The sequence below is a fragment of the Haliotis cracherodii genome, unplaced genomic scaffold, assembly GCF_022045235.1.
Source record: "Haliotis cracherodii isolate W230 unplaced genomic scaffold, xgHalCrac1.p SCAF_8, whole genome shotgun sequence".
NCBI lineage: Eukaryota > Metazoa > Mollusca > Gastropoda > Lepetellida > Haliotidae > Haliotis > Haliotis cracherodii.
The window spans coordinates 25609526-25635666 of NW_027266341.1; the positions used below are offsets into that span (position 1 = coordinate 25609526).

Here is a 26141-nt window from a genome sequence, read left to right on the forward strand (position 1 = left end):
TATTCTATCATCTATATTCTGTTTTTCTCCAAATTAGGCTAGGCATGTACGATCAGCTGCACTGAAGTGTTACGTTTAGGGTTATTATTATTTTAAATATATTTAGTAAAAGCTGCAACTAAAATAACATGAAATTTGAATATATTATTCCTGATAAAAAAATAGTTTCAGATACAATTTTTCCCGATCCTTTCATCAAAATCCTTTTCAAGTTATATCATTGGGTTGGTTTTAACCGAATCACCAGTAGATTCCAAGAAAACGTGTGTACAGCTGATTGCTGTTTCTGGCTTAGTTTACAAGAAAATACACAATCTTAATCCCTGCCTGTAAAACAATGCCTAGCAGACCAAAAAAACCCATTTAAACCGTAAATCAACATATCCGGTGATTTTTTATCACCAAATATATAATATATAATATATAAATTTCAAATTTGTACTGATCAAGTTTCTTATTACCCATTTGTTTACCGGCATTCGCTGGAGGGGTACGGTGTAATTCTTTTCTGTGTAATATTCGAAAACAAATTTTCCCAAAATACTGAATCCACTAGGTGGGATGCGTATTATACTTTGGTGTGCACTTGCTCAAGAAAATACAGTCTATGGAATCTGTTACTTGTTAAAAGTTTGCCCTCTGACAGGTTCCGCCCCCTCCAAACCGGCCAGAGATGGATCCACGCAGTGCAGAAAACAAGTCAAAGAAACAGCTTGGAAATGACACAAAGATTCTCAAAGGAGATGAATTTCATAAGGATTGTCGGGCAATGGAGAAGTAAGTGTCACACATGCTGACCATGTGATTTCTGTCTTTCTCCATACCCTTGAATAGATCAGGGTACAACAGGTGGCCGAGTCATCCAGCTTGTCTTGTCTAGTGATATTGAAAACCCCTGCCTAGCAGTGTGTCTAGACCACTGTCTATTGGTGTGTCCTTTGTACGTTACAGGATCGATGAATCGAGTGCACATGAGTGCACATACGGTTATTATGAACTCGGTTGTTTCTAACACTATGATTTACTGCTCAAAGTTTGTAGCGTGTGTTTATTCTATTTCAGGTACTTACAGCTCATGCTGCAACATGAAGTGTTTGGAGGTGATGCCAATTTAGAAAAATTCCTCACAGAAAAGGAGGTTTGTAATGACTTTTGTTTGAAGGTTTTACAATCTCATTAAAATCAGATCTAAGTTCTCGCTGCCGCTAAATAAAGATCTTAGGACATCCCATTATGGGTCACGTCAGAACAACCTTTGAACGACCACTGAAATGACTAACAAGAAGTCGACATCAGCCAATTAGAAAGCAGGTTTCTCGAGCTTTATGGCACTCGTTTCCATCTCTTCCTTACTTCAAACAACGCTTGAAAAATATGTTGACACAGTTCTCGCTTAAAATTTTGAAAACTGAACAAACGAAAATTTCAGAACGCTAATTGTATATGGTTGATATTGTATGGCAGTGCTACACACTTACTGTGCAACGCCTCCTCTGTTTATCCCATGGAAGTGAGAGATAAGCGATAATTTTGATGGAATCAGTCATACAGGTCATATCTGTCGTTTGGAATACACCGCGTTCACGTTTTCATGGTTGCATGATTTGAAAACACATTCCGAGGGTCACTTTCATGATCTGGTCAGCGAAGCTTTGATTGGTCAGATAAAAGGTCGTTCTGACGTGACCCTTAATTGGATGTCCTCAGATCTTTGTTTAGGGATAGCGAGAACTAAGATGTGATTTTATTGAGATTGAAGGTTTTTGAAGCAGATACTTTTCGTCACATGTTCAACTAATCGTTCACGTCTGGAATTCTGATTTGATTACAAACATGGCCGCCATAGCATCCATATTAAAAATTTCACATCTGCTCATTGTTCAAACATTTTTTGTATTGTTATAACGATCCTCATCCGTCACAGCATTCACAGTCAAAGATGCACACTCTTTTCACTAGCAGGCTAAAGAATTAACTAGATATCACATTTCAACCCCATGGGGATTCCTGGTTAAAATAGGTCCCCAACAACCTCTGCTGGTTGTAAAAGGCTTAAGGGATTGGTGTATGCTCAGTGACTTAGTTGATAGCTAGCATGTCATCAATGCCATGGATTATTGCTCATGACATCGATCATTGCATTGTCTGGTCCAGACTTGATTATTTTCAGGCTGCCATCATATTGCTGGAATATTGCTTAGCATGATGTTAAACAAAAGACAACAAAATAAATGTTTCTGTAAGCAACAGAGCCATTTTCTATTTTTGACATAAATGTATAGTTTAATGTTTGTTTAAGGTTTACAATATTTTCCCAATTCTCTTTAGCCTGCAAAGGTGAGAGCATTTATAAATACCTTAGGGGCGGTCATGTAGCCTAGTGGTTAAAGTGTTGGCTCATCACGCTGAAGATCTGGGTTCGATTCCCGACATGGGTTCAATTTTTGAAGCCCATTTCTGGTGTCCCCCGTCGTGATATTGCTGGAATATTGCTAAAAGCGGCGTAAAATCAAACTCACAGACTCACTCACTCACTCTAAATACCTTAATTTTGTACTCAAACATTTTGAGCTGTTCAACCTTCTTTTCAAATCATTTTTTGCATTATTTATCATTATTTGTTTCAGCCCCCTGTTCGTGTGAAGGTCAAGAAGGGTTTGTTTGGCAAACTGTCCTCGGCAGTAGACGGGGCAAGAAAAGGGGGACATCGAGTGAGTCAATGATCTTGAAGGAATGAGTGAAGGAATGAGTGACAGTGAAGGAATGAGTGATAGAGTGAAGGAATGAGTGACAGTGAAGGAATGAGTGACTGTGAAGGAATGAGTGACAGTGAAGGAATCAGTGATAGAGTGAAGGAATCAGTGACAGTGAAGGAATGAGTGATAGAGTGAAGGAATCAGTGACAGTGAAGGAATGAGTGATAGAGTGAAGGAATGAGTGACAGTGAAGGAATGAGTGACAGTGAAGGAATGAGTGACAGTGAAGGAATGAGTGACAGTAAAGGAATGAGTGACGGTGAAGGAATGAGTGATAGAGTGAAGGAATCAGTGACAGTGAAGGAATGAGTGATAGAGTAAAGGAATGAGTGACAGTGAAGGAATGAGTGACAGTGAAGGAATGAGTGACAGTGAAGGAATGAGTGATAGAGTGAAGGAATCAGTGACGGTGAAGGAATGAGTGATAGAGTGAAGGAATGAGTGACGGTGAAGGAATGAGTGACGGTGAAGGAATGATGACAGTGAAGGAATGAGTGATAGAGTGAAGGAATCAGTGATGGTGAAGGAATGAGTGATAGAGTGAAGGAATGAGTGACAGTGAAGGAATGAGTGACAGTGAAGGAATGAGTGACAGTGAAGGAATCAGTGACAGTGAAGGAATGAGTGATAGAGTGAAGGAATCAGTGATGGTGAAGGAATGAGTGATAGAGTGAAGGAATGAGTGACGGTGAAGGAATGAGTGACAGTGAAGGAATGAGTGACAGTGAAGAAATGAGTGACAGTGAAGGAATGAGTGACAGTGAAGGAATGAGTGATAGAGTGAAGGAATCAGTGACGGTGAAGGAATGAGTGACGGTGAAGGAATGAGTGACAGTGAAGGAATGAGTGACAGTGAAGGAATGAGTGACGGTGAAGGAATCAGTGACAGTGAAGGAATGAGTGATAGAGTGAAGGAATCAGTGACAGTGAAGGAATGAGTGATAGTGAAGGAATGAGTGACGGTGAAGGAATCAGTGACAGTGAAGGAATGAGTGATAGTGAAGGAATGAGTGACAGTGAAGGAATGAGTGACAGTGAAGGAATGAGTGACAGTGAAGGAATGAGTGACAGTGAAGGAATCAGTGACAGTGAAGGAATGAGTGACGGTGAAGGAATCAGTGACAGTGAAGGAATCAGTGACAGTGAAGGAATGAGTGATAGTGAAGGAATCAGTGACAGTGAAGGAATCAGTGACAGTGAAGGAATGAGTGACAGTGAAGGAATGAGTGACGGTGAAGGAATGAGTGACAGTGAAGGAATCAGTGACAGTGAAGGAATCAGTGACAGTGAAGGAATCAGTGACAGTGAAGGAATGAGTGACAGTGAAGGAATGAGTGATAGTGAAGGAATCAGTGACAGTGAAGGAATGAGTGACAGTGAAGGAATCAGTGACAGTGAAGGAATGAGTGACGGTGAAGGAATGAGTGACGGTGAAGGAATCAGTGACAGTGAAGGAATCAGTGACAGTGAAGGAATCAGTGACAGTGAAGGAATGAGTGACGGTGAAGGAATCAGTGACAGTGAAGGAATGAGTGACGGTGAAGGAATGAGTGACGGTGAAGGAATCAGTGACAGTGAAGGAATCAGTGACAGTGAAGGAATCAGTGACAGTGAAGGAATGAGTGACAGTGAAGGAATGAGTGACAGTGAAGGAATGAGTGACAGTGAAGGAATGAGTGATAGTGAAGGAATCAGTGACGGTGAAGGAATGAGTGACGGTGAAGGAATGAGTGATAGTGAAGGAATCAGTGACAGTGAAGGAATGAGTGACGGTGAAGGAATCAGTGACGGTGAAGGAATCAGTGACGGTGAAGGAATGAGTGATAGAGTGAAGGAATGAGTGACAGTGAAGGAATCAGTGACGGTGAAGAAATGAGTGACGGTGAAGGAATCAGTGACAGTGAAGGAATGAGTGACAGTGAAGGAATGAGTGACAGTGAAGGAATGAGTGATAGAGTGAAGGAATGAGTGACGGTGAAGGAATGAGTGACAGTGAAGGAATGAGTGACGGTGAAGGAATCAGTGACAGTGAAGGAATCAGTGACAGTGAAGGAATGAGTGATAGTGAAGGAATGAGTGACGGTGAAGGAATCAGTGACAGTGAAGGAATGAGTGACAGTGAAGGAATGAGTGATAGAGTGAAGGAATCAGTGACGGTGAAGGAATCAGTGACAGTGAAGGAATGAGTGACAGTGAAGGAATCAGTGACAGTGAAGGAATGAGTGACAGTGAAGGAATGAGTGATAGTGAAGGAATCAGTGACGGTGAAGGAATGAGTGACGGTGAAGGAATCAGTGACAGTGAAGGAATGAGTGACAGTGAAGGAATGAGTGATAGTGAAGGAATGAGTGACAGTGAAGGAATGAGTGATAGAGTGAAGGAATCAGTGACAGTGAAGGAATGAGTGATAGTGAAGGAATGAGTGACAGTGAAGGAATGAGTGACAGTGAAGGAATGAGTGATAGTGAAGGAATGAGTGACAGTGAAGGAATGAGTGACAGTGAAGGAATGAGTGACGGTGAAGGAATGAGTGACAGTGAAGGAATCAGTGATAGAGTGAAGGAATGAGTGATAGTGAAGGAATCAGTGACACTGAAGGAATGAGTGATAGAGTGAAGGAATCAGTGACAGTGAAGGAATCAGTGATAGAGTGAAGGAATCAGTGACAGTGAAGGAATCAGTGATAGAGTGAAGGAATCAGTGACAGTGAAGGAATGAGTGATAGAGTGAAGGAATGAGTGACTGAAGGAATGAGTGACAGTGAAGGAATGAGTGACAGTGAAGGAATGAGTGATAGAGTGAAGGAATCAGTGACAGTGAAGGAATGAGTGATAGAGTGAAGGAATCAGTGACAGTGAAGGAATGAGTGATAGAGTGAAGGAATGAGTGATAGAGTGAAGGAATGAGTGACAGTGAAGGAATGAGTGATAGAGTGAAGGAATCAGTGACAGTGAAGGAATCAGTGATAGAGTGAAGGAATCAGTGACGGTGAAGGAATGAGTGACAGTGAAGGAATCAGTGACAGTGAAGGAATCAGTGACAGTGAAGGAATGAGTGATAGAGTGAAGGAATGAGTGACAGTGAAGGAATGAGTGACAGTTAAGGAATGAGTGATAGAGTGAAGGAATGAGTGATAGAGTGAAGGAATGAGTGATAGAGTGAAGGAATGAGTGACGGTGAAGGAATGAGTGATAGAGTGAAGGAATGAGTGACAGCTGAGGAAAGAGAGAGAGAAGGAATGAGTGACAGTGAAGGTATGAGAGAGAGAAGGAAATACATGGAGTGTAGTTGTGTAACAGAAGCCTAATTCCAAAATAGGACGTTTAATTCCCCTGCCTGCATGAATGATGAATGGATGATGGAGCTTTGTGCTTGTCTTGCAGGACATCGATGAATACTTCCACAACAAGCGAGAGTGGGCAACAAAGTGGTCACAGGCAATAAAGGAGTCGTCCATTGTATGTACATATATTTTATATCTTGCTATGAACTAATGGGCCGAGTCGTCCATTGTATGTACATATATTTTATATCTTGCTATGAACTAATGGGCCGAGTCGTCCATTGTATGTACATATATTTTATATCTTGCTATGAACTAATGGGCCGAGTCGTCCATTGTATGTACATATATTTTATATCTTGCTATGAACTAATGAGTTGATTAAGTGATTATGAATAGCAGAGCTACAGATAAGCAGTGTTTTTGCCTAAAATACCCCCCAAAATATTCAAAACTCAATTACTTTCAGTTAACTTGCCAGGGTATGAAACTCCCAAAAATTTCAGCCAGACCACAGGACTGGCTAGCTGAAATACTTGCCAGCCCTGACCAAAACCTTCCTGCCCACTATAATCATATGTTTCTCAGGATAATTTAATTAAAATTATGAAAACTGATTGCTTGTAGCATAAGCGCATCGCTAAATGTTAGGTTGTCTAAAAGCTAACAGGGTTTCTTTTTGGTTACATTTTATCATTCATCTTTACATGTGAATTAATGCTTATCATCGGGAAATATTTGGAATATTTTCACCTATGAAATATAACCCGACAGTCGGGCTGGGGGATTTGAAAATCTGACAGCCCCAGTTGAAATCAACCCATCTCGGACAGTCGGGCAGGCAGGTATTTCGAACGCTGAACTTGCATACAGAAACGCATGCACTGAAAGAAAAACTCAAATGTATAAAAACAACTCGCATAAATACCCAATGAAGCTTTTTCAGCATGTGAACAAAAGAGCCGATTTCCGAAACTCAATTACGAGCTACTTTACTTTCTGAGTCAAGCCTATATATTTAGAACAGGTATCATGGTTATATACATGTAAAACATTATTTCACTTTTTTTATATCTTAAAATGGTCACTCTTTTGGGGAAAAACCCAATGAAAAATGTAATACAGTCGTGCCTCGTTTATACGGACACTTGCGTCACTTCACAATTCGTCCGTATAAACGAATTTCCGTATAACTGAAACCAGCTTCTTACTGGAAGTCTGTCATGGAAGTATGAACTTTACCACATTTTGAGGTTTGAATTTTAAACAATAAATCCAAATTGTCCAGATCGCCTGTGTTCTCGTAATAGGTAATCAAGGTCTCCATACAAGCCACGAACTTGTGCTTGGGGATTACATGTACAATAAACAAGCTCGTCTCAAACGTAACTCAGTGTCACTTTGTTAATTGACTTCTCACGAGTCAAAGGATTACCATCAGCGGAAGGATTACCACCAGCGGAAGTGTATTGTCCGGATAAGTGAGACAATTTTGTGTGCATTTCAGTGTTTTGTGTATGAAAATGACCGTCCGGTTCCGGAAACTGAATTTCCGGATATACGGGTAAATTTATATAGTCATTATTTCGTTTTGAATGAAAATCGTCCGGGAACCGAGGTTTCCGGATATCTGAAGTCCGTATAAGCGGGGCACGACTGTAACCCAATTAAAACAGAAACACTAGAGTAAAAACTCAATTGTTATCTGGAGGTCTGGAATGAAAATTACATTGTGGGTGTATCATTTGATAACTCATAATAACTCTAACTGTTTCTTCATTGCAGAACTTTAACAAGATTGTATGTGCACAATACAGTAAGTATGATCCCATTTTCCATTCAGTTACTAAAATTATGTGTTTAATATGTCTTTGATATCTTTGATTTTAAGATAGAGATTAGTATAATGATACATACGCTCACACGCACACACGCGCACACACACACTCGCGCACACTCATGCACGCACGCACGCACGCACGCACACACATTCACACAATGAATGATATGCATATATTTGATCATACCCACATGGTGTGTTGTTCTAAACTATTCTAAATATATTTGTGAGGGGGCATGAGTGGCCCAGTTGTCTAAGGCGCCACGATTCGCTGTGCAGAGTTGTGTCCCTTGGGGTTCACCCAATTATGTTTCTGGGTTTGTCAGCACCATACCATGCTCGTGAGTTTTACCGAAGTGGTCTGAGACCTGCATCACTTTTGACTTTGCTCCAACATTAAGCTGACACGCCGTGATATAACTGGAATACTGTTAAAAGCGGTGTTAAATCCAACTCACTCACTAAATATATTTGTATTGGTAATTTGACTTTAGACCAATCCCGTTCTCCGTTTTTGAAAGTTAATATGTAATCAATATAAAATGTAATGCGAGTGAGTAGAGTAAGGAAGCTATGTGTGTTTTCTTGCCAGGAGTCTCCAGCAGCTACACCCACCTGGCTACGGCGCTCATCTGGACCGGCGCCAACAAGGACGATGCTACTGTGAAAATAAACAAGTATGTTTGTCATTGTGAATATTGGAAAGTGGGTGTGTGAGTGAGTGAGTGATGGTGAGTGAGTGTGAGTGATGGTAAGTGAGGGTGAGTGTGGGTAAGTGATGCTGAGTGAGTGATGGTGAGTGAGTGTGAGTGATGGTTAGTGAGGTTGGTGAGTGAGTCAGTGATGGTAAGGGTGGGTGAGTGAGTGAGTGAGTGAGTGAGTGGGTGGGTGGGTGGGTGAGTGAGGGTGGGTGAGTGAGTTAGTTAGGGTGAGTGAGTGAGTGAGTGTGAGTGAGTGAGTTAGTGAGGGTGAGTGAGTTAGTGAAGGTGAGTGAGTGGGTGGGTGGGTGGGTGAGTGAGTGAGTGAGTGGGTGAGTGAGTGAGTGGGTGGGTGGGTGGGTGAGTGAGTGAGTGCTGGTAAGTGAGGGTGGGTGAGTGAGTGAGTAAGTGTGAGTGAGTGAGTTAGTGAGGGTGAGTGAGTGAGTGAGTGTGAGTGAGTGAGTGGGTGGGTGGGTGGGTGGGTGAGTGAGTGAGGGTGGGTAGGTGAGTGAGTGAGTGAGTGTGGGTGGGTGAGTGAGTGTGGGTGGGTGAGTGACTGAGTGCTGGTAAGTGAGGGTGGGTGAGTGAGTGAGTGAGTGAGTGTGAGAGAGTGAGTTAGTGAGGGTGAGTGAGTGAGTGAGTGAGTGAGTGAGTGAGTGGGTGGGTGGGTGGGTGAGTGAGTGAGTGAGTGAGTGAGTGAGTGAGTGGGTGAGTGAGTGAGGGTGGGTGAGTGGATGGGTGAGTGAGTGAGTGCTGGTAAGTGAGGGTGGGTGAGTGAGTGAGTAAGTGTGAGTGAGTGAGTGAGTGGGTGAGTGAGTGAGTGAGTGAGTGAGTGAGTGAGTGAGGGTGGGTGGGTGGGTGGGTGGGTGAGTGAGTGAGTGAGTGAGTGAGTGAGTGAGTGTGAGTGGGTGGGTGGGTGGGTGGGTGGGTGGGTGAGTGAGTGAGTGAGGGTGGGTGGGTGGGTGGGTGGGTGAGTGAGTGAGTGAGTGAGTGAGTGAGGGTGGGTGGGTGAGTGAGTGAGTGCTGGTAAGTGAGGGTGGGTGAGTGAGTGAGTGAGTGAGTGAGTTAGTGAGGGTGAGTGAGTGAGTGAGTGTGAGTGAGTGAGTGAGTGGGTGGGTGGGTGGGTGGGGGGGTGAGTGAGTGAGTGAGTGAGTGAGTGAGTGAGTGAGTGGGTGGGTGGGTGGGTGGGTGGGTGGGTGGGCGGGCGGGCGGGCGGGTGGGTGAGTGAGTGAGTGAGTGGGTGGGTGGGTGGGTGGGTGGGTGAGTGAGTGAGTGAGGGTGGGTGGGTGAGTGAGTGAGGGTGGGTTGGTGAGTGAGTGAGTGCTGGTAAGTGAGGGTGGGTGAGTGAGTGAGTAAGTGTGAGTGAGTGAGTGAGGGTGAGAGATGGTGAGGAAGTGGGTTTGGGGTATGTAAGAGATATTTCAAGATATTAGTGCCAAGTCACCGATGTCTTGCTTTGTTGGGATAGCTCAGGTGTAAACTCATGTTCATAGTATATAGCATTCTGTCAACATGTTGGAAATATAGCCGGTAATGTCCATCTGAACGGGTGGGGTAGGGGTATTGTAGGATTGTATCATATTTTGTTCCATATTCCCCCCTTCCCCCATGACACACACACACACAAACAGAAATAAAAAGAAATTATGCTCCCCTCGACCTACTAAACCCCCCCCCCCCCCACACACACACACATTTATACATGTGTAACATGTTTTTGTGACCCTCCCGTCACAATATTAAATGACCAGCCCCTAAATTATGTGCAATTAATAATGTAATGATTGAAAAAAGATAAGAAACCCCTCATCCCTTTTAATAAATTACCACAGTCACTCATTCCCATTTTTATATCAATTTATGAGATTTTGAATAGAAATCAGTAAGCTTGACAATCAAACTAGATTTAATAGTTAAAAGAAAACTGTTTAAAGTTGGAGAAATCGTTGAACTTATTTTGTTGTGTTTTTCAGGGTGTTTATGAAGCTGAGTGATGCCTTGAATGATTCAAAGGTAAGCGTTAAGTTTTGATGAGGTTATGATGGGCTAACATGTAGTTTCAGTGTGTACATATTTGGTGTACTCTTACAAACTCTTAACTGGGTGTTTTCACAATCAGCTCAAGCAATGATTTATGGGTAGAAATTGCCCACTACTAATATCCCATCAATAACAAGATTCTTGCTTCGTCACGGTGTTTGCATCTATTCCGAAGTATTGCCACAAATGTAATAAAGAAGTGGATCATCCATTCTTTTTTGCCATCAGCATCAAGATTCTTGTCTTGGAGAGCATTTTGAGAGCTGTTAGGGACTGGGTGCCGTTGTGCACGACAACCTTAGTTCGATGACTGTCGTAAGTCGATAATAAGGTATTAAGTTATGATCACCTTGGCACTAAAATCGTTTTGTACAACAGCGCCTTGGTCATTTATCATAAAGAAGGAACGGGGCGCTGGTGAGATGACACAGCGAAAGAGGGGGAGTCACCATGAATAATAATAATATGATGATGATGATGATGATGATGATGATGATGATGATGAAGATGATGGCACAGTAATATTTTTTCAAATCAAGCAGTTATTAATTAGAACATTATTTAGGGACTGGTCATTTATTATAGGGAGGGCGTGTCATAGAAAAATGTTACATGTATTTGGGGGTCATGAAAAATGTTACTTAAAATTTGGGGGTCAGCAATATATACAGTCCTGAGACTAATCGTACCTTATTATAGAATATCTATCCAATAATGAAAGTTATTCTTCATCTGTGAATTGCAGCATGGTCTCGAAGTTCTCTGCACCAATGATGAGAAGACAATGGGCCTCCAACTGGACTTGTATGCCAGATACAGTGATTCTATCAAGGTATGTGACTGTTTCTTCAACACATGGGCAGCAAGGGGGTGGGGGTGGGGGGGAGTGGGTCCCTCATCTTTTGAAGTGGAGTGGCATTGCTGAATCACTGAATCCCATCACAATGACCTTTCGCAAACTTTGACTGACCAAGGAAAAGAAGTTGACATTAGCCACTAAGAAAGCAGCTTTCTTGAGCTTTGCGGCTCTAGTTTCAAACTGGCGACTTCCATTCCAGACTGCTTTTTAAAGTATTTTGAATCAGTCATACAGCCCGTAACAAAAGTTTTGTGGTAAGCTTTAGAGGTTGCATGATTAGAAAACATTCAGCCATCAATGTAAGCTAACAATATGAATATTTCATTTTTTATTACAACGTGTTTGGATCGATAGCTATCATGTAGTTGTCCGATTTTCGGTCATGAACGTTGATACTACTTAATTTCGTTTATCCCACATGCTCGTTAATCTGACATAATCATATGCAACCAACCATGTCGGATTAACGGGACTTGACAGTATCTAGAATACAAGAGAAACTATTTTGATTACGATATCTGTACCCCATGTCTGATTTTCTTGAAGAGAGCTAATGGTAAGATGCATCTTGCCCAGGTGTCAACTTGAGTGTGACTTTTGACTTGTTCACCACTCTGGTTGCAGAGGCCTCTGTTGCTAAGTTGTGTTTTTCAAGTAAGTTAACATATATATTGAGTTGGCACCAACAGTGAATTTGACACTCCCTGTTCAACACATCTGGATTAAAGTTCTGACAAATGAGTCAGAGTTCGCTGCACCGGACTGTGAGTTTGATAAAACCTGGGATTTGACACGTCCGGGTTCGAGACAACAGCGTCGGACTGTACATTTACACACCCGTAGCCTTAGTGGTTGTTTTGTAAGACATTGTTATACAAGTTTCGCGTGTCTGTCTCCAGGAAATGTTGCTGAGACGGACCTGTCTGCTGGTGGAATATGAGGATGCTAACAAGGCCCTGGACAAGGCTAAGCCTCTGAAGAGACAAGCTGTAAGACATTAATGATTTTAACAAATGTCACATTTGAGATTACGCTTTCTTGATACAGTACAAGTTCCAGTGCTTTTTAGGGTTGAATCCCATTGAGGTTTCAAACCCAGACTGCCAAAGTGAGGCACCTAATCAAAGTCAGCGATCTAACCCACCCAGCCACCATGCCTTCCACAAAAGTGAATGTCTGACAACTGGTAGTCTAGATCACTTACTTTGTGTACCCCTCTGTTAAGTGTAAACTTGTTTGGCTTCCAAGACCGATGCCATTTACGAAGAAAGTGAAATCCCAACAACAATCAGGATGTACTCAGAACCTCACACGCACAGATATCGTATTGGCGTTAAAGATATGAATTTTATAAGATCGGTGTGGAGTCTTGCATTAAATATTGTGACGTTATAAATGTAAACAAAGAGGGAAATCATAACATTTGAATACAACAACAAACGTGTTTGGAATTCCTATAATCCCGTGAAATAATAAAGCCACCATGCTTCGTTGCGGAAGTGACATAACCATCTCATCTCCCGTAGCGCTAACCTAGCACAGAATTTCTGTCGTTGGTGAGCTTTGAGTCACCAGCCAATCAGAATCACTCTTATTAAAAAGGGTTTGGCATAGTTCTACATTCAAAATGTTCAAGCAAGCCCTCAATTTGTTTCAATTTTACAAAGAACAATGGACAATTTTTTTCTTTAAAACTATGAGCCTGAAGTTTTTGAAAAAAAATAATGTCATTTTTGTGACAGGCAATTTCTTTTCTAAAGTCTGAAGCATAACTATTTAATTATTTTTTTCAAGAATTCCGGGTACGGTTGATTTTTTTCAATAAAAAGAATAACCTCATCCCTTGAATATCAAATGGTCAGTCAAATTGGCCATATATACTGTGAAGATTATTTTAGGTTAATTTCAGTTACCATTTGTCTTGTCAGGATGTCATGTTTTATATTAGATTTTTCTTTTTCTGTCTTTAAAGGTGATGTTTGTAATGATTATTGATTGCAGGCCGAGGAGGCCAAACAGACTGCTGAGAAGTCCTACGAGGTTTGCTCCGATAATGCCAGAAGAGAGGTAATATGCTGTCCCACTTGTTCTTCAATGATATACTGTTACCAACGTAAGGGCACACTTTTTTTCACTTGCTTTAAAGGGGCGGTCGGGTAGCCTAGTGGTTAAAGCGTTCGCTCGTCACACCGAAGACCCAGGTTCAATTCCCGACATGGGTACAATGTGTGAAGCCCATTTCTAGTGTCCCCCGCCGTGATATTGCTGAAATATTGCTAAAAGCGACATAAAACCATACTCACTCACTCACTCATTTGCTTTATGGATCTGCTGACTTTAAATTTTGTTGAAATGGATTTTTTATCTTCAGAATTTTCTCTCTTTCTTTTTATGCCGCGTGAAGCTGATAGTATTGCACCCAAAAAATATTTTAACTGAAGTTGACCTATTCATGGGAATCAAAATAAAGTTTGTTGTTTTCCTTAAATTCATAGGATGCATAGATCCACAGACAGTCTTCTGCTTGATTCATCAGGTGTGCATTGCTTAAAGCAACAGCAGTATTGCAGGCTCTCCGCCCACATTAAATCGTTTCTATTTTGTTATACCAGACAACCTGTAGGGGAGCAGGACACTAAGGATAAAATTTAATTGCTTTTTTTTTGCTTTTTTCCCCATCCTCAAATACCATATTTGTAAAGTACTTAGTCTAGTACCTTTTTGGGTTGAGTTCCACCCGGGATTCGAACCCACACTGCTAGAGCGGTACACTAAGTATGTGATCTAGACTACCAGTTGTCAGACTTTCATTTTTGTGGAAGCCTCAGTGGCTGAGTGGGTTAGGTTGCTGACTTTGTGTGCTGGCGATAAGTGCCTCACTCTGGCAGTGTGGGTTCGAATCCCAGATGGGACTCAACCCTAAAAAGTACTAGAATCTGTAGTTTATTAAGAAAGTGTATAACAATTGTTACAAGTACAGTCATAAGGAAGAGAATTTATCGATGTCAACTTCTTTTTTATGAGGAACACAACGTTTAGGAGTAAATGCTTACTCCTTCATTCACCTGATGAAGGAGTAAGCATATACTCCGGAAATATGTGTCCCTCATAATAAAGAAGTTGTCATCCATAAATTCTCTACCTTATGTGTATCACTTCTAAATGCCTTTCAAAAACTTTCAGTCATGTGAGGGCAGGGGTGGGCCAGTTGTCTAAGGCGCTGCAATTTGCTGTGCATAGTTGCGTCCCTTGGGCTAGCCGGAAACCTATGATTGTGGGTTCGAATCTTGGTTCGCCCCGATTATGTTTCTAGGTTTGCCAGCACCATACCATGCTCGTGTGTTTCACCGAAGTAGTAAACATTTGAGACCTGCATCACTTTGGGCTTTCCACCCACATTAAGCTGACACGCCGTGATATAACTGGAATACTGTTAAAAGCGGTGTTAAACTCACTCACTCACTCACTTTCAGTCAATGTTTTCTCTGTGTTTCCGATTGTGGCCAAGTTCTACAAATATTCTTTATCATGTTCCAGATGAAGACCTTTCTCCAACAGCGGATTCTCTCAACTCAGGAATCACTGGTAGCATTTGCAGAGTCACAAATCCGAACTGCGAGGGACACGTATACCTTACTCGTCCGAACTCTCTCCTCCATCAAACAAATGGAGCAACTGTGAGATCTAAATCAGCCTTGTTGAACCCAGTCATGTGATCTTCCTGTCATGTGATCACTTCTGCTCACTTCTCTTTAAGGCCAGATAGTTAGGACTTCTTGATCAAAGATTATGGTTCTTTCCTGCTGATTTATGGTAAATTAGAAATAATGTCATGTACTGTAAATATTTCATGTATCAATATTGATTTTTTTGCCCAGTAGCATAATTGCAAAACAAATAACTTTTAAAAGATGAGCAATAATTGTTTTTTCAATTCAAACAAATGGTAAACCTGAAAAGACTTTGGCAAGGCCTATTATTAAACAAATTTGTTGAATGAAACTTAGGTACATTTATAGATTCAGAATAAATCCAAACTGCCCTATGTGTTACCAGTGTGTTGAAAAAATGAAGTAAAATAATTTCTAATTTTATTTCAGACAACAAGAATATATCACTCAGTAGAAAGGGCCATTGTTTACGACAGAACTAACTCATGTTAAAACATCTCAATCATTCATCAATATGTTGCATCAAGTATATAAAATATCAAATCAAAATATCTTAAAATCAAATCTTGTTCATGTTTGTTCTTATTTTTGTAAAATGAAACTACAAAATAAGAAATTATACTGGCCAATTTGTTAAGTCGACAGGGATGTACATTGCTTTCTCAAGCCAAATGTTATTGTACTAATGTCAGCCTTATCTGTAGTTACCTCCCTTGCACATGCATATCAGCATGCAGATATCAGTCTCTTTATGTCTAAAATGTTCCATTTCACAAAGTATTTTTCATTGTCTTCATCTTGATGTGGATGGATTTAGTAGCTCACTGAAGGTGTTGTTCGTTATGCTTTATGATGACAGAATAATCTATAAACATGATAACAAGCCATGTATTGGTACAAAAAACGATACTATAAGGGTAACACTATTTTTCAGGGCATTATCATTTGCAGAAGCCTGAGGTCTTCCATTAACTGCCTGACGAAGGAGGGCAGTTGAAAAGATCAAGTTCTTCTGCAAATGATTACACCCTGAAAAATAGTGTTACCGTTACTATAGCTGAAATGGATAGAATTTGTTATCAAATGAAAATAAACAACAATATTGGTTTTGAAACATTTACTGCAATCAACACGAATTTCACTGACCCACGTTTACTAATATGGAAACGTCATAGAACAAACCAGATGATGTCACTATTGAATGTGACGTCACCTTTCCCTATCCCTATGACGTCACCTAACAACAGGCGTGATAATGATCCATTGTCAAGCAATATGAGGGCATTATCAAGTTACAGTGGCCCGCTCGTTTCTGAGAACATGCGGGCAGTTTACTGATAATTCTATCCATTTTAGCTAAAAAAGTAGAGAGGTGGATCCAGAATTTTGAAAAAAGGTATCGCAAAGTGAACAAAACTGCATGAGAGGCTGTGTCAGTGTCGGACAAAAGGTGTGCGTGCAGACTCTGCACTATTGGATGTGCAGTGAGTATGTACAAAGATAACATGATATTAGCTGTGGAAATGAATTGTAAAATACTACTTTACTAATTCTCTAGTCGTTTCCTAGTTCTTTGACTCCAAATTTCTTAAAATGCTTTGGTTGGGTCTCCAGTTATTCCCACCGATGACAGCTCGTCGTCAGTACTTGATTGGTTTGAATGCACTACCGTCCTTAGTACGTCACCTGTTAATACATTCTGTCACTTTGCGGTGTTGAGGCTTCTAACCATTCAGTCAACCCACAGCCTGGTTCAAGCTAAAGGTCAACTGTTAGGCTGAAAAAAATAATAGTCTTTTTTATTTCCATTTCCATATTCTGCATCTTCAACAAACAATTCCGGCTGTGAAATACTTAAGAACAATTTGATTTAGCTGAAATTATTGTAAACAAAATTTGTTAGATACTCGCTTGAAACCCCCCCCCCCCCCCCCCCCCCACACACACACACACAAACACACACACACACACCCCACCCCACCCCAAAAAAGTTCTTAAATAGGAATTAAAACGAAACGTGCGCAATCTTTTTGATGATACAGGCCTGAGAACGAAGACTATTATTTTTTTAGCCTTATATACCATTGTGTATGATATCACCATAGAGATACATATCGTATATACGACACACTATGTTGTCAAAGCCCTAATCGCTAATGTAGCACAACTTGTTGGAATGACACTGCTCAAGTACTTGTTGAATCTATTCTCAACATATCACTTTTACCGCGGAAAAAATCATTCTATTTCACAAGAGTGTATTTTCATTCCCTTTTGTAGTCTCACTTTACTAGTAAAAAGGATACCTATATTATCCTTTAGATGCCGGCATTATGAAGAAATAACTTATTTGTAATACCACACAAATATACTTTCTCTTACCTGCATTACATTTTTTTCCAAACTGTTCTCTAGGCCATCAGTGCAATAAGGTCATATTCAACACATGTATATATCTCCATGAATACATGAGCTAGTGAATATCATATATCATCAGCTACCATATTCGCTGTAAGAAATGTCATTATGCTTAGGAAATTGAGAAAGGGTGCTCTTATAAAAAATATTTGCGATGAGTTTATTGATATGCTGTTTTCGGGGTTAACCCTTACAGTGGTATGCGTTCATTTGGGAACAAGTCAGAACTCAATGTCTGTGGGGGTCTCTTTTCCCATCTACACAGCTGTATTTTGTGTAGACATATGTTGACTATGTGCAAGAATATAGGGATTGTCATTAGGACTGGGACAAGTCCAAATTTACGACCCGGGTACCCACTGTAGGTCCCAGGAGATGTCTCAAAATGTCCGATTGGGAACATATTTAGCATAGCCCTACCAAAAGTATTTACATACATGTATTAAACAATATGGGTATTCATACACTGAAGTTGAATTAAGTTATATCTTTATTCAACCATGTGAAAAGTCAGAAGGAATGGGTGCATAGTTAGAAAGAAATGTGAACATAGAGGAACAATGGTAGGTCTAACAGTCAGTCAGGGGTCTTTAATATGGCAAATACGGTACATACAATTTTGTAACAATACAACGGAAAGACCTACATTTTAATAACATTTTGGCAAGTTGTCATTTTAAACCTCATACATATACTGAACCAGGATGAAAATTTGACAAAAAATATTCTCATATATGAAGACAATGACACTTTGAATTATGATGTTTTAACTTGATATCAGAATTTGAAGTGTCACTGTTGTGTTTTTTTAGGTACAAGATGAATTTGAACTTTGACTATAAGGTATCTGTTTGTTTCTGAAACAGTAAGTACCAAATATAAAACTGACCATCAAATATAAACATAGAGTAAACCTTTATTAGCTCAGTAACGATAACAGGTAACTTGGATGGCCCTGGCGCAATCTCCCTGAGCACTTTGGTAAAATATTAGCAGCAGATATAGAATTTTTGTAAATGGTTGGGGAGGGGAGTGCATTTAACATTTTTAACTTTAGAGTTTGGGAGGTTACTCTTTTGAATTTTCATCATCAGTGGTCTGTCTATATGTGAGGAAGGCACTGGTGGTCCAGTCGTCAAAGGCGCCGCGATTTGCTGTGCAGAGTTGTGTCCCTTGGGCACGCCAGAAACCTATGATTGTGGGTTCAAATCCTGGTTCACCCCAATTGTGTTTCTAGGTTTCTCAGCACCATACCCGTGCTCGTGGGTTTCACCGCACTGTTAACTCTTACTATATGACGAAAGAGACACGAATACCATACAAGTTGGTTAATATTCTCATATTCCAGAGATATTAATTGGTTCGATGCACAAACGAACATACTGGTATGTTGTGTGAACCGATGCTCATGAACACATCACCTGTGACATCATAGACTCATGGCTCAAGATGTGTTTCATGCAGGATTAGCGTGTAAAGTGTCAAGTGTCAAGTTTGGAAATCATGTGCAGCATATCGTGATAAGAATAAATCACTATGTGGTAACACTTGGCTGATTGTTAGTATTGTCATTAATTGGTAGACATTGGAAACATCTCTTAACATACATACTTCTCTATACGTGTCTATGGTTGTCGTTTCTTTTGGCATTGAGAATATACATACATACAGATGATATGTCAAAGCAACAGTACAGTTTGGTTTCTTCATTTCTTTAGTTTTTACTATTAATATAACCCTTTCTTGGTTTAATCAATAGTTGTGTAAGGTTGTGCAACATATCATACCCTGACAAGACAGCCTTAATACTTATGTTCTTGATCATGTGCAATATATAAAAGCCAACACAAGAAATAGTCTCACACATCCGTTTTTGAGCAAAACCTGTCCTGGATGAAATTGTTTTCTTCTTCGAGATAAAAATATGAAAATTCTGATATATACATGTATCTGGGAAGCATATAAAAAAATACTGGAAAACTCTCTGTGCAGAATTGCCTCCCTTAGCTGTGGAAGGATTCAAATCCCAGATTTCTCAGATTATTATTCTTGGTCTGTCAGCATCATACCGGGGCTCAGAGGTTTTACCAAGCTGGGCAGGGTTGCCTCTCACGTTTAGCTTACACCGAGTTCAAATACTGAAGTACTTTCCGAAGAAGTGGTAGCTCACTCACTTGCCCTGGGCCCACTTGCACAAAGTGATCTTAGCGCTACGACTATCGTAAGCCTAAGTTAAAGTATGGGAATTACGATCATCTTAGCGCTAAGACCTAGTGTTTGCTAAGATGGCTTTGTGCAAGTGGGCCCTGGTCACAGGTGGATGACTGAGAAACTATTGTGGAAGTGTTCATATCAAATATATGTGTTCAGAGCAGTTATTTTCACTGGTGCAAATAAGGCCAGGCTGTTTGATATTCTTGCTTCATGAACAGGCCTCGCAAGTAACCAATGCTAATCACTTCTTATATTCTTATATTTAGAGAAGAAAATGTAAACAAGAAATTGATTTGTCTGTTCGAGTTAGCTGGTGTATACTTGTTGTAGAAAAGGTATGATTAATGCGTTAATGATGACATTAGTAGAAAAGGTCCTACCTGGGAAGAACAGGGTTAGAATAGGTCTTCAACAACCCATGCTTGTCGTAAGAGACGACTAACGGGATCGGGTTGTCAAGCTCGCTGACTTGGTTGATGCATGTCATCATATCCCAGTTGCATAGGTCAATGCTCATGATGTCAATCACTGGATTGTCTGATCCAGACTCGATTATTTACAGACCGCTATCATAAAGCTGGAATATTGCGGAGTGCGGCTTTAAGCTGGAAACAAAGTGTCTGAAAATGAAAACATGAAAGTTGTGGAAGTCTGATTAGACATATTTGCTTATTACTAGTTCCTTTTACATGTTGTGTTTTCATGTCTTGTTGTTTATTTAATAGTTAATTAGTATCAAGCATGATAGAGTTAAGTGACAATCACACATTTTACACTTTTTTATCAACTTTTAATGGTCAACAATTGTCACAAAGCTTAATAATCAGCTGTTGTTCAGTGTTCATCATTTTACAAAATTCATATTGTTAATACCATGTACAGAAATTTTAATGAACATTGGTAATTTATTACGACACACAGCTCAGTCGTGTGAACCTAGTGTTTATTGTTTTCTGCCCACTCAGCAATATTCCAGCTATGTGATGGCAGCATGTAAATAATTGATTTTTGGATGAGACAGACCAGTGATTGATACATGTGCCCATATCGGGCGGGTACAATAACACACAATCAACCAAGTCACCGAATCTGACCACTCATTCCATTAAGTAGGTGACTATGCTTGTTGTAAGAGGTGACTAACAGGATCGGATGGTCAGGCACGCTGACTTGGTTGAGCAATGTCATCGTGTCCCATTTATGTGGATTGATACTCATGATATCAATCACTGGATTGTCTGGTCCAGACTCATTATTTACAGACCACCGTCATATATCTTCAGCAACTGAAGCTTGCCGTAAAAGGCGACTATCTTTGTCAAAAGCAGCGACTAACAGGATCTGATGGTCAGGCGCGCTGACTTGGTTGATGCATGTCATCGTATCCAAATTGAGTGAATCAATGCTCATGATGTCAATCACTGGATTGTCTGGTACAGACCTGATTATTTACAAGCTGCCATCATATAGCTGCAATATTGCTGAGTGTGGCGTTAAATAACAAACAAACAATTTGTGGGATGTATGTGGTAATTAAAAAAGAAAAGCCAAATTTCCCTGTTCTGCAGATCAGCATTTTTCAGATCTTGCTTGAGATTATCAAAGTTAAAAAACGTTTTGAAACACTGGCTGCAATAGGTCCAAGCAATGTATTGATAAAAACATTTGGAGTCCTGGGTGGGAACTGTTCCCATCACTGTACTGATTGTTGTACCGTGTAGTCGGGAAACTAAATTGTGTTGGGTTATCAGACTCAGTAACTTGGTTGAATGTTTCTCAACGTGCCTGACGAATTGGTTGAGCGTTTCTCAACATGCCTAACACATTGGTTGAGTGTGTGTCATCATGCCTGACGAAGTGGTTGAGTGTTTCTCAACGTGCCTGACGAATTGGTTGAGTGTTTCTCATCGTGTCTGACAAATTGGTTGAGTGTTTCTCAACGTGCTTAACGAATTGGTTGAGTGTGTCCCATCGTGCTTGATGAAATGGGTTTCAACCAATGGTTTGTCTGACCCAGAGTTTACAGGCTGTCATGATGTAGCTGTGATACTGATTACTGTGGTGTTATACTTCAAACAGTGACCCTGTCAGCCGCCCTGCCTGACCCTTGCCACAGAATATGCCCAGGGACAACTCTAAGCAGTGCACTCTGTGTTGGAGAGGATAGGCTGGGATGTTTCAGCATCTGGTGTTTGTTTTTACCCTGCTTATCAATGTAGATTTCCATTTGCCAATGTACGAAACAGATTGTTTCCAAGTTGTTAGGAGTTGCCGAATATTCATTTAGATCATTTAGGATCATTGTTGAACTATCCATGGTGCTTGTAGAGTGGAATAGATACAGTGAAACCTTAAGAGGTCAATCATTTGATATTCTTGGTGGGAATTGCTAAAATAATAATGGAACATCTCTGTGAACCCAATCTCATTAAAATCAGATCTTAGTTCTCACTACTGCTAAACAAAGATCTGAGGACATCCCTTTACGGGTCACGTCAGAACGACCTTTCGCGAAATTTGACCGACCAATGAAATGACTGACAAGAAATCGACATTAGCCAACCAGAAGGCAGCTTTCTCGAGCTTTATGACACAAGTTTCAAACTGGCGACTACGCTTCAAAATATATTTTGACGTATTCTCGATTAAAAAAACTAAAACTAATAAGAAGAACATTCTGGAATGGCTTATAGATGGGTTAGAATGTATGGATATAATCATAAAACCTGTAACTGTCGTTAGGAATACCCCGTGTTAAATATTTCGTGGTTGAATGATTAGAAAACACATTCCGACTGTCACTTTTATGATCTGGTAAGCAACGCTCTGATTAGTTAGATGAAAGGTCGTTCTGACGTGACCCTTAATGGGATGTCCTCAGATCTTTTTTTAGCGATAGCGGGAACTAAGATCTGATTTTAATGAGATTGCTGTGAACCTTCATTACAACAGTGTCTATACCAGTACCTCTTCATATTGGCACCCTGTGAAGATCTGGGCTGGAATATTGGCCTACAGCAACTTATGCTTGTTGTAAGAGGTAACTAACCAGATCGGGTGGTCAGGTGACTCGGTTGGTTCATGTCATCATATCCCATTTGTGTAAATCGATGCTCATGATGTCAATCATTGGATTGTCTGGTCCAAACTTGATCATTTACAGACCATCATTGCATTGGTGGAATATTGCCGAGTGTGGTATTAAAAAACAAACAAAACAAAATGGTATTGGCACCCCCTTGTCTAGAAATATATGTGATGTGATATATTGTTGTGGACTCTTGGACCTCCAGTCAAAAAGGTTTCACTGTGGTCTAATTGTTTAGTGTAGAATTGTTAGCATGCAGTGCCTCCAGCCAATCGTAGCCAAAATAGTATAATACATTTTTAGTATTATGAGCAATCAGTTTTTAAATGTTTTTAAATTTATTAAACCAAACATTTTTACAGCATTCACTATAACTAAAGAATCACAATATTGGAATGTTCTGATTGTTAAATATCAAAGAATGTGCTTCTCATTTGGTGGTTTGTGAGTTATGTCTGATGTATGGACACTAAGTTTCAATGTTCGTTTCTCAAAAGCACTAAAGCTGTGTCAACTACCTTACTCACGTGAAAGCTCTAATACCGTATTTGACGTAATAAGCGCCACCGCTCTAATAAGTGCCCACAGTGATATTTGCTGATATATTGGCTAGTGAACAATCCCAATTAGCACCCCTTCCGATTGATCAATGGACACAAGACTTATTTATTCGCGTATAATACACACTCGTGTGTTATATATGCACCCTTAATTTGGGGCAATTAAATTCTGGAAAAATATATCTGTCGTACATAAACATTTCAGGCTGTCACTATAAACCACGAAATTTATCTTTCAACTCTGTTTTTTTCCACCAACATAATATTCTAATAAGAACCCCCTATTTCTAATTTTGAGAGCGCCCTGGGTGCTTATTACATCGAATATGGTAGTATTTGAAATTAGTCTCTGATGCTATGGGAGCAAACCCCTGTATACATATGGAGAATGGGTGGCCCACACTCTAAAGGGCCACAATTCAATGGGCAGAGTTGCATCCCCCAGGAGATCTTGGGTTCAAATCCCAGATTTACCCTGGTAACATTTCTAGGTTTGTCTGCACCAGACCCATGTTAGTGGGTTTCACCAGAGTGGTGAACATAGTCACCTTAAGCTTTCTTCTTGCATCAAGCTGACACACCGTGATGTCACTGAAATACTGTTGAGAGCAGCATTAAGCCCTACAACTCACTCAGTTCATGTATACATTTATTAAACTGAAAAATGTGCTGTAAGTTGGGCTCAGAAGTGAATATGTGCACTTACTGAATGTGCATCTGGCTTAGTTTAGAATAGCCGTAAAAGGTGACTATGCTTGTCGTAAGAGGCGACTAACGGGATCGGGTGGTCAGGCTCGCTGACTTGGTTGATGCATGTCATTAATCCCAATTGCGTGGATCGATGCTCATGATATTTATCACTGGATTTTCTGGTCCAGACTCGATTATTTACAGACCGCCGTCATATAGCTGGAATATTGCTGAGTGCGGCTTTAAACAACAAACCAACCAACAATTTGTGGGATTTATGTGGTAATTTAAAAAAACCAACAAATCTTTCAGAATAATCTGGTTTTATTTAAGATTTTTTTAATGTTGACAAACATCATCACACTGAATACATCATCATCTTAGTCATCATCATCGTCGCCAGTGTTAAATGCAGTGCAAATGGTTTTTAAACACCTTTCAGTATTACATCAAGGATGGTAAGATCAAGTAAGACAATATCATTAAACTTAAAAAACTCAAAACAAGTTTTACGATATTGCAGTGATTGCAAAATTCTGATACATTTCTTTCCATTTTAATGGAGTCGTGTGGCTAAAGTATTTGCTGAGGGCCCAGGATTGACTCCCTCATGGATACGACATGTGAACCCATTCCTGGTCTGACCAGAATATTGATGAAATATAGCTAAAAGAGGCGTAAAACCCAACTCACTAACCACACATTTTAATATTCTTATGAGTAAGAGATGACTGTTAATTTCCATATATTGCCGAATGCTTGATTATACATTGAGGAACTCACTGTGTTTTAATATACCTTGAAATACGCTTGTTTCTGAGTGATCACTTTCCGTATGTCTTGTACTTGTTCGATCTGATACAACCTTTAAAGGTATTATGAATGTCACAAATATTACTTTCTGTTTGTAAATGTAGGAGCATATTTGATACTTTCTTTTATGGTTCGTAAAGGGATGCATGTGTGGCCTAGTCTATTCTTAAGGTGGTGCAATTTGCTGTGCAGATTTGCGTCTCTAAGGTGTGCCAGAAACCCATGATCATAGATTCAAATCCCAGGTGCGATTATGTTTCTAGGTTTGTAAGCACCATACCCGTGCTTGTGGATTTCACCAAAGTGGTAAAGTGCTGAGACTTGCATCAATTTGGGCTTTCATCACACTTCAAGCTGACACGCTGTCATATGAATACCAAACCAAACTCACTCTCCCTCACTAGAAATGAAATATATGCTGTATATGTTCTGACAGAAAACATTAAAGAAATGAATGAGTGAATATGATTTTACGGCGCTTATAGCAATATTCAAGCAATATCCTGACAGGGAACACCAGAAATGGGCTTCACACTATGTTTCCATATGGGGAATTGAACCATGGGTCTTTGGCATGACAAGCGAACACTTTAACCACTGTACTACGCCACATAAAAGGAACCTAATATTATAAGAATGCAGATGTAGGTGTAGTGCTGCATTAGACATAAATTCTTTATATGAATAAAATAATATGATAAATTGTAACTAACTTTTTCCAAATTGTCAAACAGTTTTCAGCCATCTTGACGGTACATATGGGATGTTATATCAGATACATGCATCTATTAGTATGTTCCCCTACTTATTGCCATCAGTATATTGTCATCACTAGTCATGTGTCAAATACACCTTCAAATAAATGATTGATATTACCTTATTTAGCAGTGCAGACCCGGAAACAAATTCATTCAAACAGCCCATGCAAGTCTATAATAGTTGGCAAATCTAGAAAAAAGTTTCTGAAAATGAAGAAAGTTTCTTGATTCCTTTTTATCACATTTTAATAAGATAATTTAACAACTGTTTATTTTCTGTAAAATATGTTCATTTCGAAGACTAGATGTTAGTCTATACATTGTTCAGAAATTTATTTAAAATGTATTTGTTACTGTATTCACTCTTTAGGGACTGATAATTTATTATTGAGGGGTGGTGTCATGACAAAAATGAGTTCACAAAATGTATCACCCCAAGGGGGTGGGGGTGGG

General features: G+C 40.0%; 1 protein-coding gene across 1 annotated transcript in view; it reads left to right on the plus strand.

Moving 5' to 3' along the window:
- LOC139449590 (sorting nexin-32-like) overlaps window positions 1-25388 on the plus strand; it is a 29594-nt gene extending 4206 nt beyond the window's left edge. The window contains exons 3-14 of the mRNA XM_071231053.1: window positions 647-777; window positions 1063-1138; window positions 2628-2711; window positions 6140-6214; window positions 7825-7855; window positions 8472-8556; window positions 10551-10590; window positions 11363-11449; window positions 12376-12465; window positions 13478-13543; window positions 15014-15153; window positions 21859-25388. Coding sequence (XP_071087154.1) covers window positions 647-777; window positions 1063-1138; window positions 2628-2711; window positions 6140-6214; window positions 7825-7855; window positions 8472-8556; window positions 10551-10590; window positions 11363-11449; window positions 12376-12465; window positions 13478-13543; window positions 15014-15153; window positions 21859-21883 — 930 coding nt within the window. The 3' untranslated portion in view covers window positions 21884-25388. The remainder of the gene's footprint in view (window positions 1-646; window positions 778-1062; window positions 1139-2627; window positions 2712-6139; window positions 6215-7824; window positions 7856-8471; window positions 8557-10550; window positions 10591-11362; window positions 11450-12375; window positions 12466-13477; window positions 13544-15013; window positions 15154-21858) is intronic.
- Window positions 25389-26141: the final 753 nt, after the last annotated feature.